Raw genomic sequence first — 20,027 nt, 5'->3', positions numbered from 1 at the left:
GTAGCTCTTATACAAGGACAGCCTGGAAAGTCAGGAGACAGATCTCCAGGTTCTGCACAAGACCAAAAGCCTCAGTAAAGCCCATATTTTTCCATTTTCATGACAAAAGGTTTTGTCACTTCTCCACAGACACTGCCTCCTTGGCACATCACATAGTAATTGAGATGCAACACCCGCCTGAGGCTCTGCTACCATGAATCTCTGGTCGTCATGAACATCTACCAGCTATCCACGGAGACAAGGCTGGGATCTGGAACAACAGATGCTTAACAATAGCTGCAAGCTTATCACCAACTATGCCACATTTCAACAGCGCCTGCTCAGAGTTTTCTCCTATTGCCAACAGAAGGTGCTCAAAGGTGCCTCCAATTGTACCTGCTCTATGATCAACCTTGCCTGCCTCAAGACCTTGTTCCTGGGCAGCATGCCGACAACAGCGAGGCAGTGGGTGCGCTCGGACTCCTTCCCATCACATCAACAGCTCTGCCTCATTGTTTTCCCCTGCAGCCATCTGCTTCTTGTATCTTATTCTCAGACTGCTGATCTGCTGTGAAGCAGCCCACCACCTTCCTTCATGTTCACAGCACCTACCAGCAGCATGGGATGCTTGGTCCCAAGCAGGGATCCTAAGCATTATAGTAGGGTAAGTCATAACTTGCAGAACAAACACTGTTTAGAGAGGACTTTGTTGTTGGAGCTTCCCAGATATACCACTGGCAAGTAACACTGCATTTCCTAATAATTTCCCTGATGTGTGCCAACTACAGAGAAGACCTCTTCAACCAGCACAACTCCAAAGTACTCTGCATCAAAGTCCTAGGTCTCTATACAAAGCTACCAAGGAAGAACAAGGTTTATATTCTGATTAATTGTTCAGGATGAAAATATGGGCTCTGACATAATGTAACAGCTATTTTGGCACAACTTTTGAGGAGCATGAGTAAGCAGCCTCTCCTAATTGATGTGCAGATCCTGGAGTGGGAAGTAACTGCATAATAGCTTCATGTTGTCTTCTGAAAGTTAACACAGATGTGAACCCTGTCAAACTAGTCCACAGTTACCAGCAGTGGCTACACACTGGAAGAATTTAATCCCATTTCATCCATTATCTACCTTTTCTGTCTCCCATGGAAAACAGATTAACATAAGATGACTTGCTCATTACAGCTGAAGCTAACACAAGTGATTCCAGGTCTCAATGGTGGCTAATCAAAACACCTTGGCTTAAAAACTTACCATTCGGCAGCTATGCAGCGAGAACAGCCACGTGTGCTGTTAGACCACAGCCCATGTGTGCTAAGACAGCTTACCTTAGTCTACAGTCAAAGAGGCTAGTGTTAACCTGCATTACATCATATTTGCTATGAACCAGGACTTTGCACACAGATAACTACTGCAGGATAGCTGACACCAGTAAATTATTACACAGAATTAACTAAGCTATGCTTGAGCCGTAAGGTGACGAGTTCAGTGAGCCATATTTGGGACGTGGCTCCTATGGAGTAAGCATAAAGCTCAAGAGTGCTGGCAGTTTACCAGACCACTGGCATTACAGCTCATTCATTTAAGAGATTCGGTATGTCAAGAATCAGTCATATAAAGTCATCAAACTGGACTCACTAGTAAAGATGTCACTGGCTGTAGGCATGGTACTTGTCACACTTTCTACTGGAATGTTGTTTGTAAGACAGCAAAATCCAGCTGCAGACAGAAAACCAACCACAGGTCAGCAACCATACGACTCACACATTACTTTTACCATGTTTTTATTAGGTCTGCAGCATGATTTGATGCTTCATCTAATACTCAGCATAACTGCAAACTGCTACAGAAGGAGGAGTCCTGCCTTCCCACAGTCTGGTTCTCAACACTGCCCTGGCTTGAGTCTTGTGCTACGGCCACACAGTTACAAGTCAGTTCAGCAAGCTGATGCATGTGTGGTCCTTTCCCACTGACTCAGCGAGATAAATCAACCCTCCCTGCAGCCATTTAGCAGCCAGCTCCTTCCCTGGGTGCAGGACTGTGGCTCAAGGCAGAGATGGGCATGGCTGTACCTTGCAGCAACAGCCCAAACCCCACCCGGCACAGTGCATAGTCCCTCTACTGGCATTCAGAAGATGAACTTTTACCCCACATTACAGCCTTGGAACTAAAGGAGTGAAGTAATTGGTTAGAGGTTGTTTTTCCCCTTAAATCACCACAATGATAGAAAAGACAAAGCCTTTGATTACACATATCTAAGCTATAGAGGTGGCTGGGCGAACACTGAACCTCCTGTATCTTCACCTCTGAAGTCTACTGTAGTAGCCAATACCAGAGAACTGGTAGAAGTGCACTTTAACATTAGAATGAACGTCACAGGGCAAAAGCATGATAGTACTGTTCTGCAAATGCCTTTGTCATGTTCTGAATGTTCTGAATTGGTGCTTTTACACAGTCCCTGATTCCCAGACTAAAAAAGATGCCTAAACAACACTTTGTGCATGCAATGTTCAGTAGAAAAGCTGAAAGCTGCCCCTTATCCCTGCAGCCACACAAAACCCCCAGGCAGCAGAAACTGGTGTACTTTTCTGGCCTGTTTGAAGGCCTGTACCTTCTGCCCAAAGGCACATCAGCCCATATGAACTGGTGCAATGCCATCAACCAGTCCAGTTCTGAAACTCATGGAACACAGCAGCTGACACACACTCCATACATGCAGTAAGCCTGACACTTCCTGGGGAAGATTAAACCCATTTCCCCTTGCATAGCAGCTCTGCTCTTACAGACAAGAGCAGCAGTACCCAGCTACATGTCAATGATAAACAGTCCTCTGGCCAGAAAAGCTGGGGACTACTTTTCTTTGTAACAGTAATAGCTGTGGTAGGATGTAAATAGGGGCACAGAAGCATGAAGGAAGGTACCGAAGATATCACAATGGCCAGGCTAAGTTTTGTGAAGCAGTCCTGCTGTCTGTGTGTGTAATTTTCCTTCCACTCACCATCCTTCTGTGCCTCTCCAATAAATTCAGCAGAACATGCTGGAGTTTGGGTTGAGTCTTCAGTTACAACAGACAAGGGAATCTCAACTTGTGGTCTTATCACCCAGATGAACCCAGGGTCCCTCTATCTTTATATACTTTTCTCACAGCCTCCCTAAACATCTCACAGCTTATGTTGCACTGTCACAGTCAAACAATGGCCAGATTTCAGAAGCTGCACAATAAACCTAAGTGCAATAAAAAATCCATGTGTGACAACAGAAATTCAAACTCCATTGCTAATTTCCAGAACATTCTTTAACAGAGCAAATGCAGAGGTAAGGCAGTAGCTTCAAAACACTTTACACTGAGAACTCTCTGTAAACTGCATATAATCTAATTTCTACACTACCCTGTTCCAGTGTCTCATTACTGAGTATCTTTCATGTTTTAATTCACATGACATTAGATTTGCTGCACTAAACAAGCACCTTCTGAACTCCAGAATAAAATGGAGGTTAATTACTAAACCAGATTTTTAAGTGAGAGTGAAACTCTATTAATGCCTAAAGCAATGCTAGGCTTGACAACTTAATTGAAGTTAAGCACTGCAGAGTTAAACTGCCCCAACAGCTTTATTCAAACAGCAGTTCTCACAGTGAAACATCCCAGGATCCCACATTTTACCCAGAGGACAGAGAACAAGGCTTCTCCTGCTCCTGAAGCTGGCATCTACAATAAGATAATCCAGTGGCATTTCAAAATGGGCCTTTCAAGCAGAGGTACAGACCTCTTTCCCCAACCCGCTTCTCCTCATTTGCCCTGTACATACCACTAAGGGGAGGCAAAGAAAAGCAATGGGGCAAAAGGAACTCTCACTGCACGTAGTACAGGTAGAGGCAAGTCTTACCAACATCCAGCACTCACATGGTATTAATTTTGTCACTGAGGCACCTAACAGCTAAGCCTTACCTGCCTGGGAGGGCAGGTATTGCTGCATGCTATTTATCATCCAAAGTCGCTCATTTATATGAGAAAAGCCCTAAAGGACTGCACAAATGAAGACATAGTCCTCATCTATAACCTTAACGTAAGAAGGACCATCGAGTCTACTGTGTCTCAGGTTTGCTTGGAGCTTCTAGACAGCAATAAGTAATCAAGTCGCTTTTCCAAAAAGTGTTATTCCAGGAAAGCACCCTTAACTTCCTGCCTCCTTCTCAATAGTTATGGGAAACGTAAAAGAAGCAAAGTCTGGAGCAGTAAACATAGTTTATTTTCTATTCTTGATGTTTTGTTATTGCCAGTCAACTCCAGTTATTGAAACATGTCAGAACTTGGTAGTACAGAGAAACAAATGCAGCCTCAGAAAATACAAACTGGAGACTGTGCAGCACATGTTCATTTCTATGTCTGACACCAAGTGAATCAGGTAAGACAGCTATGGCATGACAGCACTGGACTCTTACTTGCTATTGACAGTGTCGTTAAAGATTTGTATTTAACTGCTTTATTTTACCCTGGAAGGCACCTCTGAATTAAACTTTTCCAGTAAACCCAGTAAACATTTTTTTATGCTAAGATCTCCAGTTTGCTGGACCTTAAGGCTACCAGAAGCAATCTGCAGAAAACTGCTGTTTCCAGGTAGCTGCACAATGCAGTACAGCCAAGGCAAGATCAGTCCCGACTGAAGCTTTGATACTTAATTCCATGTGATACTTCTTTAATACAGCTTGGCAGAGTGTGTGGTATGCTGTCCTGATGAGCAGAGACCCAGCTGCAGGTTACAAAAAGGCACTTTGCACAAGCACACTGAGGAACTGATTCTAGAATTATCCCAGAGCATGAAATGGCCAAAGTTCATGTTTACTATTTTAGAAGTAATTTTGAGTTTAGTGTGTGAATTCATAGCAGGCAAGTTAGTGCTGGTGCATCAAAGAAATGAAATATTTTAGTCAACAGCCTTGTGGAACTATTATGCTTGTTAAACAGTCCAGATAACATCACAAGCAATGAGCATCTGTCAAATGCTTTGCACAACCACCACCAAGGTATGGTCTTGCTGCACGGGACACAACCTCTTCACTGCAGCTGAAGGGCTTATTAAATGTAATGTTATGCTGCGGGGTGCTTTGCATCCATCCACACCAAGGAATGACAGAGCAAAACATAGTTTGTGTCAAACAAGGTTAAATCAAGATGAAGAAAACCTGGCTGCTTTGAACCAAGACTAAAAAAGACATAGAAGTTCTGCCTACCCGGTCTTTACCTATGCCTGTACCATCAACTGCTTTAGGGACAAATTGCAACAGTTTAGATAAAGACATTCCTGGCCTTACTCAGAAAAGCAAAGCTGAAGGAGCCAACTTGGGGAGAAGGTGTGGAGCCTCCTGCATACTCTATCTACTGCGCACTGTGATAGACAAGTCAAAACAGCAGTTTAGGTATGAGTTATGTACAGTTCAGAAAACCACACAACAACCAAACAAACAAACCCCACACTTCTGCTGTGAAGCTCACCAAAACTGGAAGAGGTTACCAAGAGAGGCTGCAGTGTCTCTGTCTCTGGAGATACTCAAAACCCATTGAGACATGGCTCTGAGCAATCTACTCAACATGACAAGCAATGGAGCTGGATGAGATGATCTCCAGAGGCATCACCTCATTGACTCTCTGATTCTATATAGCCACTGGGAAAAACTTGACACTGCTGGAAAGAACCCTATTCCAAATTTTCAGAACCAATCCATATGACACCTTATACCAGACTAACACCACTGTGGTTGGCTTTGAGAACAATCTACCAAAAAAACCCTACCACCCCAAAAAATGACTATGTAAGCCAATGTTATCATCAGGGCATCAAAAACTAAATGGGCAGTTAAGTTTTTGTGGGAAACGACTAAAAGAAAACTGACTGATAGAGCTCTTCCTCTGTTAGATAGACCATACTGAAGTTCTGCTCATTCTGCACCTCGCATTGAAAAGATCACGCATTTCTCTTCTCAGTGGGATTTTTTTACTTTTCCAAGTAGTATTTCAACAAAAGCAGAATAAATTAAAGTCACAGTGTCAGGCTCAAAAGTACATCAGATTTAGCAGCCTGTCATATGCTGAACACTCTTCTCCCAGTCCAACACCACATTCAAACCATGAGCTCAAACTCAAGCACAAACAGATGAGCAGCACAGTTCATGTGCTTATGGTTTCCTGGAGCACTCCAGTGTTCGTTACAGCCTAAGGGCTGCAACAAGTTTAAACCTGCCAGCACAAAACCCATTGAATTATTTAGGATTCTGAAATAAAAAATACATGGAAGTGTTTTGCTGAATGAAGGCTTGATCAAGGGAGGTCTTTAAACATACGCTTAACTTCAGTTGGCATTTAAGTCTGATCTCTTTCAAAGAAGCCTCGGCACGAATGCTAGATGCTTTCTTTAGCTTGCAGCTCCCACTATGCCAAAGATTCAAAGTATATTAGGGGAAAAAAAAGCAGCTTATGGCAAGCATTTGCTCAGGAAGAATGCTTATGAAAGACACTACATATCATTTTGATATTCCAATCACTTTTACAACTTCAAATAAGCCCAAGTTGTTTCTAAAATTCCAGGTCATAAACCAGCACACAGGTAACTCCCTGAATTTTAACTCAGATTCTCATCTTCATCTAACAACATGCCAGGAAACAGAAAAGAGCCTGTTACCAAAAACTTCGATGAAATTCAGTTAAATCCTCCAGATGGTTTTCATTCCACAGAAAACACTAAACCAGCAGTTTGCAGGGCATAGCTTTTTCTAAATACACAAAATAAAAAGAAAACAATACACAAGTGGAAAGTCCAAATGCTGAGCCTGTTATATTTTTGTTCCAGCAGAAATGCAATGCGATCCATACAATCTTGCAGTTCTAGAGCATCAGTCTTTCTGCTGCCAGGGTGCTCTGTAACTGTAAGTGCCACCAAATAAAGCACACACAGTTTCTAGTGCAACCAAGTAAAGCACAGTTTCTAATCCAACCGTTTACTTTTACCTATGCTATATACAGAAGGAGGAACTGCATTTCCACCACATACCCACCATTCCCTATGGCACTACACGAAGCCAAACAGCACCTACTGAAGAACCTATGTACTTTGGATGACTGCAAGCAGCCAAATTTAGCATTTCTCCAAAGCACAGTCTGATCCTGTAGCTCTTAAATACAGGGGAAGCTATCTTAGAATAAATAGTGTGTACAGAATTGGAATATCAAGAGCTGTGAAAGTCCTTGCCACAAAACAGAAACCCACTGAAAAAAGACAACAAGGACAGATATTGCGATTTTCTGCACTGTACTATTTCATAAACCTCAATGGAAGTGTATTAAATTACAGATAGGAAATACACATCAGATAATTATGCAACAACATTCAAATGCACCACCAGCAGAATCAGAAAACTGATCAGAAAGATCAGCGAGAGATGAGCCACAGAAAAACCTCTCTGCAGTTACAGATGGATATTCATCCCTTTTACACGGCATCTCACTAACACGTTTCATAGCAACGGGGCAGGAGTTATCAGATAGCAGGGGATGAGACTGGTAACCATACAAACCAGTCCCGTCCTCCAACTCATAGCACATCTCAAAAACAATAGAAGAAAACAGGCAAGTGAGCAAACCCAGTACCTAACCAAGGAGGAGCTGCAAGAACTCTCTAGATCATTAATATGTGTTTTCCTGCAGTGCTGCTTGTTTTCCACATGAGCCAACCAGGATGGCAGAGCAGAGCATCACCATAATCTGCTGAACATTGCATCATGATGATAGCATGGTCCTGAGAAAGCAAGACCTGTCCTTTTCCATGTGTCTCTTGTGCCTACCTAAAGCAGCTTCAATGTCCAGGCTGTCCAGGAGAAGCTCTGGGCATGAAAATGGTGGGATTATCAGCTGAGACTGTAACCACCATCAGGAAGAGGTGCTCCAGGTCACAGCTCACCGTAAGAGCCAACTTTTCTCACCAGCCTCCTTTCATTGAGCTGGTACACAGCCAACACTTGGCACAGCAGAACAGCATTCAGGAACACAGTATCATTGGACCTGCTCCTCTGCAGGTCTATTTATAGCTTCAAGTGGAACACAAAAGGCCAAATGGTCAACAGTTTCAGAGAACAAACCCTTAAAGATCCCACCTGAGACCCATGAACACCCTTCCCTAGATCATGCAAGAGATCACTGCAGACCCAAAGGAGGGAAACCTTGCCCTACGGAGATAAAGCACCCCAGTACAACTCCTACAAGCACCTTATTAGAAAGGCTAAGTGAGGGATACTTAATTGACTCCTCCACAACTCCTTTGGAAGGACATTAATTACTGCCTTATCAGAGGGATCTCTCCCAGAAGGCAGGACACTGCAGTAAAGGTTAGGTGGCTGATTCCTTCGGGAAACATCAGAAAGACTGCAAGACCCTTCCCAGCCCTGCAAACACGCAGCACAAGGGCACTTCCAGTCATCCTTCCTTTCCTTACAGGGGCAGCTCCAACACCTTTAAGACCCTCTTCACAGGCAGATCCATTTCATGCTTTTCATTACTTGACACAACTGACAAACAAAGTCCTTGCTGGCATCTCCAGAGCTAACAGCTCTTACAGCATAGCTTGCTACAGTAAATATCAAAAGCTGTATTAGCTGGGAACCAAATTATCACCTGCAGAATAGTTTTGCAATTAGACTGAAACTGTAAATTGTGCAACAAATGTGATAGAGACATAACCTCGTTTCATCTCCTGCCTTACTCTACTCCTTCCTATCGCACTTCTACATAGACTCAGACTTCTCTTGATGTACCAGGAATGATTTCACATTCCTAAAAACTTAAATACTCTTCAGAAATACGTATACTCATCTTCACTCTTAATATTCACCTTTGACCAACAACTTCCTCACCAATGTATACAATTCAGAGAGGTCCTTTGGCCATCAGTACCAGAGAGCCCATTCCTTCCTTTGACTTCACTGACTGCCTGCAACCATTTGGGAATCTCTGGTTACCATAACCCTAAAGACTTTTCCCCTTCATCCATCAGTCTAAGCCTCAAATACCACTCATATGCAAGTCCCCATATTTCATGCTGTGACCTCTACTACAGAGATTTGGAAGACTTATTTTTAGAAGATGTTTCTGAAAATTGTGTAATTTCTGAGCACATTTTCTTTGCCTCCTGGTAGAACTGTTTCACTTTGTGCAAATAACTACTTCCTGGAGCAGGTGAATGCTCACTCCCTCGTGTTACACCAAGCCACTCCTGTCCGTACCTGTTCAATGAAAACTAGACAAGGCAAAACAGACTAGCTCCTGCAAAAGAGACACCACAAAAAAACCCATGGTTTATTGGTTTGGGCAGTCCAAAGCATGGGGGACTTGTTCCATCCCACATTTTGAGTCACAGGCAGGACAGGAACTCAAATCTTGTGTGTCCTGAGTGGATAAAGCTAGAGTAGGGGGATGTGGTACTACCTGCTCTTCCTCATCTCCGTAAGAGCAGACTTGTCTCTGGCTCATCACTCTGAGAAGCATTTAGCAACCGCTCACCTAGACCAGACAACTAAATCTTCAAGGGACAGTGTTCAACACCAGCCTCCTACACCCATCACTGCCTGACTCAGGCCATCCCTCACTCCACATGCCAGTTTTCACAAGCCTTCTTTGAAGCCACCTTTCCCCCATGTGTTCTATAGGGGACCTTCACACCTACCTCATGGCTGGGTTTGTTTTTTAATTCCACTAGGCAGCAGAACGCATAGAACTGAGATGATGCAATGCTAAACCAAAGTTCCCCTTACGAATATAGCCCTAGGTGCCCAACAGGATGTGACAGGTGGACAGGCAGGCGAGCTGAGCAGGAGGATGAAGTCATGAAATGAGCAGTTGCACAGCATACTACTAATCTTAAATTCCAAACTCATTATGCACAAGCCTAACAAACAAAGGGGCAGCTTAACAGATTTACAATGTGCCTCCTCCGAGGGTGGAATAATTACTTATCAGATGGCAACCTTCATGTTACAACAGCAATAAATAAATAAATGATCCCAGCAACTCTTCTGAGACATGCCTATGTCTTCACTAGACAGACTTGACATCTGGGATGTGCCTTTAGCCTGGCTGGGCTTGGGTAGAATTGTAAATACTTGATTTAAATAAAATAAAGCTTGTTAGATTGAGCAGAAACCCAAACACAGGAGTTAATGGCACCCCAGGGGACCCACTGCAAGAGCCCCACGCCTCCCTGAACTCCTCCCAGCTTCCAATGAACAGCTCATAAAAGTTTGTTTCCCTTTGCTCATCTGTAAGATCATTCTCTCATGTGTGTGTGCAAACCTCTATCATTCCAGCTTCATTCTCCCAGGCTGCAACTCTTACTTATTCAAGCTGAACACCACAAGCATTATAAAAAGGGTTTGTACCTCTGTATTCCTAGTTTGGCTTTACAGCTGCATATTACCATGCAGGGACACGTCCAGAAAAAGCATTTCCAAAGTCAGTCATATTTTATACAAACACTCTCCTTCTTTATTTAGTAAAACCCAAAGAATCTTGAAATAGTAAATGTGCACAAAATGTGCTCAGCCAGGCTTTCCCACTCATATCTTAATGATCCTTTTCCATCTCTACAGTACTATTCCAACTTCCCAGTTTAAAGCTTAAGAAGCACAACCCCTCTTTGCCCATATTCCCCATCTCTTGCCATCTGACAGCTTCCAAAGCCTGCTCCCATCTTCTACAGCCTGAAAGAGTTCCCAGCAGTTTTAGTTCTGCTCCAAGTTTCCTATCTAGCTAGCTGTTTCTCCTCCAGAAACAATCACAGTAATTCCTATTTTCTGCATGTTTACATGTTACAACAGGATGGCTGGCAGGAAGATTAATAACAATCATCATTCCTGTCTCCATTCTCTGAAGCATACTTTATCTGGTGCATTCCAGTTGTTCCCAATTCTCCTTGTTACTCTTCTGTGGTCCCCTGATCCCAGTGTCCCTGCCCTACTGGGTTTCTACCATTCATACAGCAGTTTGTGTGTGGTCAAAAACTACAAAGACAAGAAACGGTGTCTCAGCATCCTAGGGTACAAGCAAGCTTTGACAATACAGTATCGATTACTGGCATGATGCTTTCAGCACATTAAATGTGGTAAGCTTCCACTGCCTCAATATCTCAACATCTTTTGATGGAAAGATGGAAGTTTTGGGTACCTGGAAAGACTATGATCACCCAAAATACCAGTTTTCACAATGTAAAGTCCTTTTTTCCCAGAATTCATCACAAAAATTCTTTAAGGTACCAGCAGGCCAAACCAGGCACATAATCCTTGCACATAGCTAAGCAAGGCTCGTCTTTGTAGGCTTGAAAAGACACAAACCTTCCTCCTACTCCCTTCAACTTCCATGGACTCTTCCCAAGCAGTTTAATGAGACGATCTAAGAAGACCAGACCCCCAGCCATACCAGCCTCAGGTGGGCTTACATCCATTTTGTGTCAAAAGAACAGTATGAACAGAGGTGCAACGTACCTGTGAAACAAGATCACTGGGGATTTTGGAGCATTTAAGAAGGATGAATCCAGTTCTTCCAAGAGACGGGAACTGCCGCATTGTCTCAAATGCGACTTTCCCTTAGCTGAAATATCCCTATGAAACAGCAACTGCAGGATTGATCTCCAGATGCCTTACACTGTACCTGTAGTGTTCTAGAGTAAAAAGGTCTGGAAAAGAGGTGCTTGTTCTTGATGCTCATTTCTCCAAGCAACACAGAATTCATGAACTCTACACCTGTGAATGCGTGCCTGCCTGCATTGTAAAGGAATAATCTTCATGGGAACTGATTTGAAAAAAAGCCTTGTTTACTGTTACAGGCTTTTAATTACAACATTAAAATACTAGCCCAAACCCTACATTAAACTTGCATTCTGTTTTACATAGCAGTATACGTAACAATCATCACAGCAAGCAGCTCTGTTGGCTCATGCTGGAAGAAGTAATTATATATCACAGCAACACATTTTTGCCCTTCAACCTGCCAGTCCAGTCCACACAGCAGCTGTGAGCAGCAGGTCAGTGGAGGGGGGGGACACACCTACAGAAGGTTTCTACAGTGTTTTTTTCTACTGAAGGAATTAAAAAAAGCTATAACCCACCAGACCCTGACTTGCATGCTTGGCAGAAAGCTGCTAACACAAACATTACAGCAGCCCTTGCAGCAGCGATGTTACCAGAAAAAATCAGCTTGCTCCAAAGGCACTATTAGTGGCTAAAGAATCAGTTAGCAGTTGTATTGCAAGCCTTCCTTACTAAATTTCACGGGTTTTGTACTTGTCACAGTGATACCCACACCATCCTCTTTCACTTGGACACTCCTGTGTTCGCTTTGAAACACTTTCAAGTCAAGCCCACAGACTTTGGTGACTAGGGCCTATGCAAGTCGCATGCTGAAATGCTACCCAAAGACACTGGGACAGAGCCCTTTCAGAAGGCACCCCAAAATTGCTAGTGCCCCTCCACAACAAGCATATCTGACACTGAAAACTGCATGTAACTCCTGCTGGAGGACAGGCTGACCTGTCTCAGGCTATATTACGGTCTTTGGTTCCAGTAAACACTGAAATATTTCAATCTTGACACTGAAAGAGGTATCAGCTATTTTACAGCTGTTGCCGACAAAGCAGTAGCATTGTTTCATTATAAGTACACAACAGTATTCCTTTTCCTGTGCTGTTTTTTCCCATAAAGAAATAAAGTGTAAAACCATATGCAAGCCAGTAATTGTCCTGTTACTGTTTAGCTGCTGGGATTATAAACAGAAGTAAGTAAATCGAACAACCACAGTTCTAATATGATATGACAGTGATGCAATGGTTAACTGTCCAGCACAATCTGCCATGCCATGCTGCTTAATCATGTTGTCTTTGTTCCAGCAAAAAAGACAGTGAATTTTACCAAACAAAAATGTTATAACCAATGTATTTCAAAAACTTTTTGAATCTAAAATAGAACGAGACAGACAATAATGGCCAAGAGCCTGACCAGGGTAATGGAAGTTGGACTCTCATTTTGCTCCCAATACTGAAACCAGCAGATCGTTCTCAGAAGACAATGAAGAGCCAGCACACAATTTCATTATTTAGCTGAAATTTAAACAGAAAATTACTCCTTCTGTCTCATTTGAAAGTCTTAAAGCATGTTGCTTTGGAAAGCAAACAGAAATAGGAATAGGACAGGATAGTAAATGTCAGAACAGGCTTCTCCTGTACCCTTATTTTTGCAGCTCTACAGACTTCTTCCCATTAAACCTTTCATCATAGAACGTGGTGAGGGGCTGGATTTGTTTATAAAATAACACATCTGCAAGTCTTTTCTGTTCTAATTTTCCAATTTTCTTCCAGATCCTGACCAAACCGTAGAGCAGGAATTAGTCACGTTGCCTACCACCGTGCTGGGAAGGACCTCTGATACATCACCCTACGTGCTAAATAAAAACATACACAGTGCAGAATAAGCTCTGCAATGACTTGCTAATGACAACTGGAAGATTCACAGCAGCCCCAAACATTCTGGTCTGGAGGCTTGTGAAATTACCTCCACTGCACACAGGGAAAAGAGCAGTACCCCAGCCATTCACCAGAAGGGCTGCACTGGATCATTTCCAACGTTTTCAAAGGCAGAAGAATGTATTGATTCAAATTATCACCTGCATTCTGTATATCGATTGTACCCAGCTAGTGGAGCTTCCTGCTCACCAGAAAAGTATATGGATTAATCTCATGCAGAGTGCATATATACCTACACACAATTAACAGCCAGCAGCCCAATAAATCAAAAGAAAATACATGTGTATGCTAAAAGGTGCACAGTCAGGGCAGTCAGCTCAGCCTCAAAGTACCTGTGCATTCTCTGGCCAGCTTGGCAGCTGAACAAAATCCTCCTGAGGAAAGCAAGCTGGAGAAGCAAAAAGGTGACGTTCAATAGTTTGTATCAAAGCAAATGCCAAACTGAATTTCATGGGCTATTTCTGTTTCCTTGCTAAATAGCAAAGGCCTACTGCAAATAACAGAGCGAGAGTTTCACAGAAGAGAAAAGGTCAGCAGAGATCTCTCACTGTGGAAAATGCTCTGCTACAGACATGGAGCAGCACCAGCTCCCAATATAAAGAAGTGTAAAGAAATACCACTTATTGTCTCCACATGTTTATACAACAGACACTCCAACTGCAGCCTTGCCTTTTCAGTCTGTTTTCAAAAATAAAGTAGTACAAAATGATGTGGAGAGGGTTTCCTTCCCAGGGAGGCGAATTTGAGGTGCTGAATAAACATGGGATTATTGACTCACTCACAAAAATGTTACCGGAGAGATTTCAAAGAGACATACTTTTGGCTTAGCTCTACTCCCACTGACGTCGGTTAAGACTTTTACCATTGACTTCAGTTAGTGCAAGCCTACGTATCACTTTAAACTCTGCTATTATTACCTTTTAGTTTCAAGTATGTGATGTTCCTCTGTAACAGACGGAAAAATATTTCAGGAACTTTTTAAATCTGTTCCTCCAAGACACATTTTTATATATTTTTTTTTTAAACACACTGAGACACGGTTTCTGGATGCAAGCACATGTGACCTGTTCTAAATAAAGGATATTTTCCACTTCTTGCACAACTGGAACAGATATAAGCAGTAGCTTGAACAAACTGCATTGCAGAACCCAACCAGAATATAAAACACTTGAATAAGATCCATAAATAGCAGGAATACGAAAAGACTACCTCCAATAGGGCACAAACTCAACGTTAAGCCTAATGTAATCAAGTTCAAATTCAATCACGCTGCAAAGTTCATTTACAAAATTAAATCTGATCATCTGCAGACTAAGGCACTTTACAAAAAGTCCTCTCTGGCTCCAGAGTAAGTACATGTTTCAGAAATGTGTGCCTCCAGTGAAATTCAGATTTCCTCAAACGCTGTGTATTAAAAGGGACATTTTAACTAAATCAAGACTTCAATGTTTAGCACAGCATCAGAAGAATGGGAAAAAGGGGGGAGGGGGCTGAAGTGCTTTACAGAGGATCTTAACTATATAGATACAAGATACTAGCTGATATAAGTAAAATATTGAAGGTTTACATATAAGAAGCAGCATTTTGACACCAGGAATTGTAAGAATTTTATAAATATATCACTGCTTTAATAATGACAAACTCTACATCTCAATGCTATTGCTCATAAAGCAAGAATAAGCTTCCTCAGAAAACCAACTATCATGCAACTTAAAAGCACTTCCCAATATTTTTTTCCACTAAAAATACTTCAGCAACAGCATCATTCAGGTGCTTTTTAACCAGCCTGAAAATAAGCAAGCTGGGAAAGCACAATGGAAAATAGCACAAATACCAGTAATTAACCTGCAAGTACATGGTTTTATTAAGAGTAAGGCAGTAAATTACAACAACTGACAATAATTTGCTGGCTCTTCCTAGGTCACACACCCATTCAAATGGACACACGCAGCAGAGAACCAAAAAACACAGAAAAGCCACAGAATATACAATTTCTTCTCTGCATTTGGCACACTTGTGTTAGTTCAGATTGCCCTGAATGAAGGCAGACTGTAAAGTCTTTACTTCCAGGTACCAGTTTTATATCCAAAAACATCACTTTAGTAAGTCAAGTGATGTAAAGAATTTACATGAGCAGTAAATGAATGCAACTTAAGCCTACAGCACCCTGATGACTGTGTGCAGACAGGTCAGAATCTTTGTTTTCTTTGGTAACAACTGATTATTTTCTTGAACTGATTGCCTGACAATAAAACTCCATCAATTTCATTGTGCACTGCGTGTACCAGGAAAGAAACCTTATTTACTTGTTCATTACACAAACAGATGCAATACTTAAGTGTATGTACTTATAAATTAAGACTATTATCCTTCAGGAATACGGCAGGAGAGGAATGAAGCGTGAATGTGAGGGAAAATAAATAAATCTCATTGTCTTCCTCGCTAGTCATAAAGTCCAGTTTCCTCCCACAGTGAAAAGTGATGCCAGAGAAACCGAAGCAACCAAAACATCATCTCAGTTTTCAAAGACATTCAACCACAGCAGATTCCAGAGAACCCTTAAATGTAGCTAGGGCTTAGCACAAGAAGCTAACTTCTCATGAGTCTGAAGGGTTTAGAAAATATGGTTGGAACTGATGTATTGCAGCCCCATGTATTCTCTCTATCCCTTGTGATTAAAGTTGTTTGCTGGGCTTACATTTTTCCCTGGCCTCTAGCACTCAGTTGTGGCTTGGCCTAAGTCAGTATAGTATTTACTGCAAAAAGCCTTTATTACTGGAGCCCTTGTGGCTTTCGATTGCAGACTTGAATTATGAAATATGGATGGAGTAACTGTGAGGGCACACTGGAGAGCAGAAATCTTTAACTGAATGTAACACATTGGAAAACCAGCAATCTGGAAGGAAGTAAATAGTGTTTTACTGAGTGAAGGGCAGCACTAGCAGCAGGGTTGAGCTAAACCAGGCAACAAAAAGTTTATTCTTGGCTCAGAGCACTGCCATTCTTATGTATTTCTGAGCTAGGTGGCTTCTTCCAGGTATTCACAATTTCAGCTTCTGTGAGTAAGCCAAGGATGCTTCTCACCTCTCATGGTTAAAAGAGACAGTCCTGAACGTTGCTAGGAAATCAGCAGTTCTCACCAGGAGAAAAAGCAAGACTGCTACTTAGAGTTGTCTCTTAACACCAGGTATTGCCTCTGTTTTGCTTGCTCCCCAGGCACCTTTCCAAAGCAAGGCTGCAGAGCAGACAGTAACAAAGCAATTCCCATGGCCACAGTTCCATAGTTACACCATGCTGACCCGGTGTTATTCCACTGACTGCTGTGCAATTACTCCTGATTTACATCCACAGGAGAAAGCAGCAGGGTGATGCTGAATATCCTTGATAATCATCAGTCAGACTGGTTTCAGGCCTCAGCAAAGCTGAAGGACTACAGAAGCCCTTTTAAGATTACTATCTGCACATCATGAAGCAAACAGGTTTGTGAGCAACTCTGGCCTCCTGTTATCATCAAGCTTTATCGGCCTGGCTTCAAGGACAGGTTTATTAGGGACCTGGCAGAGGCCCCTGGCTCCTTTGCTTCTTCTTTACCCACAAGACCAGGAAGACAACTGGGACTCTACCTCAGGGTAAGAGCTGTATGTGAGCTGGGCAGGCTCCATGCTGAGGTTAACATGTCATTCTACTACCTGCCAGAAAAACCATGGGTTGTTATTCCACCCTCAGGGCTCCCCCTTCTTGTATGCATGGGTATGCATGGAGGGACACAAGACAGACTGGGGCAACTTGTCATTTCTAACAAACAAGCCCTCCTGGAAACATCAGAGCAGATATTGGCCTGAGGAACACCAGAAAGCCAGGATGACTGACACAGGGGTCCCTTTAGACCCAAACAGCAGGCATGCTGGCTCTGTATTAAGTACCCTGTAAGACCATACTGTAGCAATTCAGTCCAGGAATGTTTGAAGTGACAACACTTAAAAGATAAATACTCCAGCACTTCATTACAAACTATCTTTATTCACTTTCCCCCCAAAAGAAGAGAACAACACAGGAATACATTTGGGTCCCAAAGCATCAAGTCACAGGAATTAAAAGCAGTTGAAACACCTGTGCAAGGGCAAATGCAGACAGGCTATCTATGCTCCATGCCCACACCAGCTGAAGGCATCGACAAACTACAGAATAGACAACTACAAAGGGACAACTCCTGCACACTACTTAGAACCTGTAGCTGATGCAGTTACCTGATAACAGTGCAGTTGTCATGATCTACTCCATAACTGCTGTACTCCATTGGAAATACAGGACTGAACCCAGAGCCTTGAGGGTCTCCCAGCTGCCTCCACCACAGCTGGAACCAACTACTGCTGATGAACAGATCTTCTCCATGCTGCCCCCTTTCCGCACATTAGCATGGCTCCCAGCTTGGAGCATTATCCACCTGGATAATGGCGACTTCCCTGCACAACCTTGGAGGGCAGAGGAGTTCTGGCAACACTGGTTCGGCTGGCTGGCCTGTCAAGCTGTGAAAGGCTGCATATCACCATCACTATGTGCACCATTTCTCAGCATTACCAAAGGTTCAGCGGGAAGTAGGGGTGCTGTGAAGAGAAGCCACGGGAGGTGGCCCCAGCTGTGACAGTGACAGAATTTTTAACATCTGGTAGTCAAAGACTTTCAATGTTTCCAAAACATTTGGAACATGAGCGAAAAAACATTTCTTTACTTTGAAGTGTGTATGACCAGCCAGTGGTATAGTCTAAGCTCATTCTAGCACAAATGTTTTTAAGTATTTACCTTCCCATTCATTTTTTGGCTACATGCACAGATATACAAAGAGCATTGTTCAAAACTAAAATCCATGAACATAAAGGCGGGCTAACAGCAGACTCAATTACAAACACGCTACACCTGCAGCAATGACCTTACACGCAGGTGGGTACTGCCATGGGGAGCGTTGTGATGAAATGGAGGGCTTGTTTCTACCTGAGTACTTTGAATGAAAAACCAGAGGAGGGAGAAGCGCACCACTGCTGACAAGGCAGGTACTTAAGGTGCAGGAGAGCGTTTGCTTTCTTCTTCCAGAACCACGTCGGAAAGCAAGTATCTTGAATCCCCAAAAGGGAGAGAAACACTCACTGCCTCCCTTCGTTTTACAGACCATATCTAAGCGATGCAGCCGCTCTAGATAAGAATAAAGGGCTTTTCCCACAGCAAAAAACAACACTGCAGGCAGAAACAATCGTACCTAGGCAAAAGTTTCCAGCCCCCCAAACGCCTGCGCGCACCAACCCCGCTCTCAAAGTCAGAACAAACCTCCCCAAACCCCCTCGCACGCCCTAAGACCTTGCAACAACTTTGCAGCGCCGCGCCGACCCCACCCGAGCGCGGCCGCACCTGCCGGGGCTAGAGGGGAAGCCGCTCACCGGGGGCAGGTATCGCCAGCGCCTTGTTCCCCCCACCCGGACCCCGCGGGCGGCTGGGGCTGCCCCGGCGCGACGGCGAGGCCCCGCACGGCCAACAATGCCCTTTACATAACGCCGGCCCGGCCCGCCTCCCGCCCGACAACGCCGCTATTATGGCAGGAAGCACTAAATGGCCGCCCCTCAGCGCCGGGGCGGAGAGGGGGGGATCTCGGCGTTCACCGACGGCCCGCCGCGGCTCAGGGGCACGGCGTCCTCCGCCCGTCCCACCTGCTCTTGAGGGGCTGGCTCTTGAGCTCGTAGTAGGTCTTGGGCTCCTCGTGGAACTCCTCGCCCACCTCGAAGTCCGGCACGATCCCCGACTCCGCCTGCATCGTCGTCGTGGCCGCCGCTGCGAGAGGGAGAGACGGGAGGTGACTGCCGCGCCGAGCCCAGCCGAGCCCGCTCCCGCACACACACACACACACAGCGCCGCCGCCCGCCCCGCCTGGGACTTGTAGTCCGCCCCGAGGCCGGCCCGGCTGCCTCCGCCCGCTGCGTACTACAACTCCCGCCGGGCCACGCCGGGGAGGGCCGGGCTCTGCCGGCTGACAGCGCCGGGCCCGGCCCAGCCGCCACCTGAGCCCCCTCCCTTCCCTCAGCCACCGGAGCGGTGACGTCACGCGGCTCTGACGGCAGGCGTGACGTCACGCCCCCCCCCCCCCGCCGGCTGCACAAGGGTTGGGGTGTCTTCATCCAGCGAGGGGAGATGGAACCACAAAGGGGTTTTCATCACCCCGTTGGAGCCGTCTGGCAAAGGGGCCCCTCCGTGGGTGTCCAGCAGTGCTCCTGCGCAGCGGCACTCGTTAACTGGCCTTGTTGGGAGCTCACATCAAGCAAAGGAGGATCTACAGTCCATACAGAGCAGGACATTTAAGGCAATTTATTTTGATAGGCTTTAGCATCCCAGGACTGCTGGCACTTCTCAGCGTGAGAATTTATAGCTCCAAGAGGCTTCCTTCAAAACTTTATGGGCCTTTATAAATAGGCAAAAACTCATAAACATTGCAAAGAAAGGTGCAAT

The 20,027-nt window shown here is 44.2% G+C and overlaps 1 protein-coding gene across 5 annotated transcripts in view; it reads right to left on the bottom strand.

Moving 5' to 3' along the window:
• Positions 1-19,431, bottom strand: part of MITF (melanocyte inducing transcription factor) — a 101,619-nt gene extending 82,188 nt beyond the window's left edge. For 3 of the 5 annotated variants that reach the window (XM_005149410.4, XM_005149411.4, XM_031049195.2), the window contains exon 1: positions 19,235-19,431. In XM_005149410.4, coding sequence (XP_005149467.1) covers positions 19,235-19,338 — 104 coding nt within the window. In that variant the 5' untranslated portion in view covers positions 19,339-19,431. Of the gene's footprint in view, positions 1-11,505; positions 11,786-19,234 lie in introns of those variants that run through there. The other 2 variants (XM_031049196.2, XM_031049197.2) reach the window with 2 other exon arrangements.
• Between the last annotated feature and the right edge of the window lie 596 nt (positions 19,432-20,027).

Source organism: Melopsittacus undulatus, chromosome 9 (genome assembly GCF_012275295.1).
Source record: "Melopsittacus undulatus isolate bMelUnd1 chromosome 9, bMelUnd1.mat.Z, whole genome shotgun sequence".
Lineage (NCBI taxonomy): Eukaryota > Metazoa > Chordata > Aves > Psittaciformes > Psittaculidae > Melopsittacus > Melopsittacus undulatus.
Note: the sequence above shows the minus strand (reverse complement) of the source record. Positions and strands in the feature narration are given on the sequence as shown.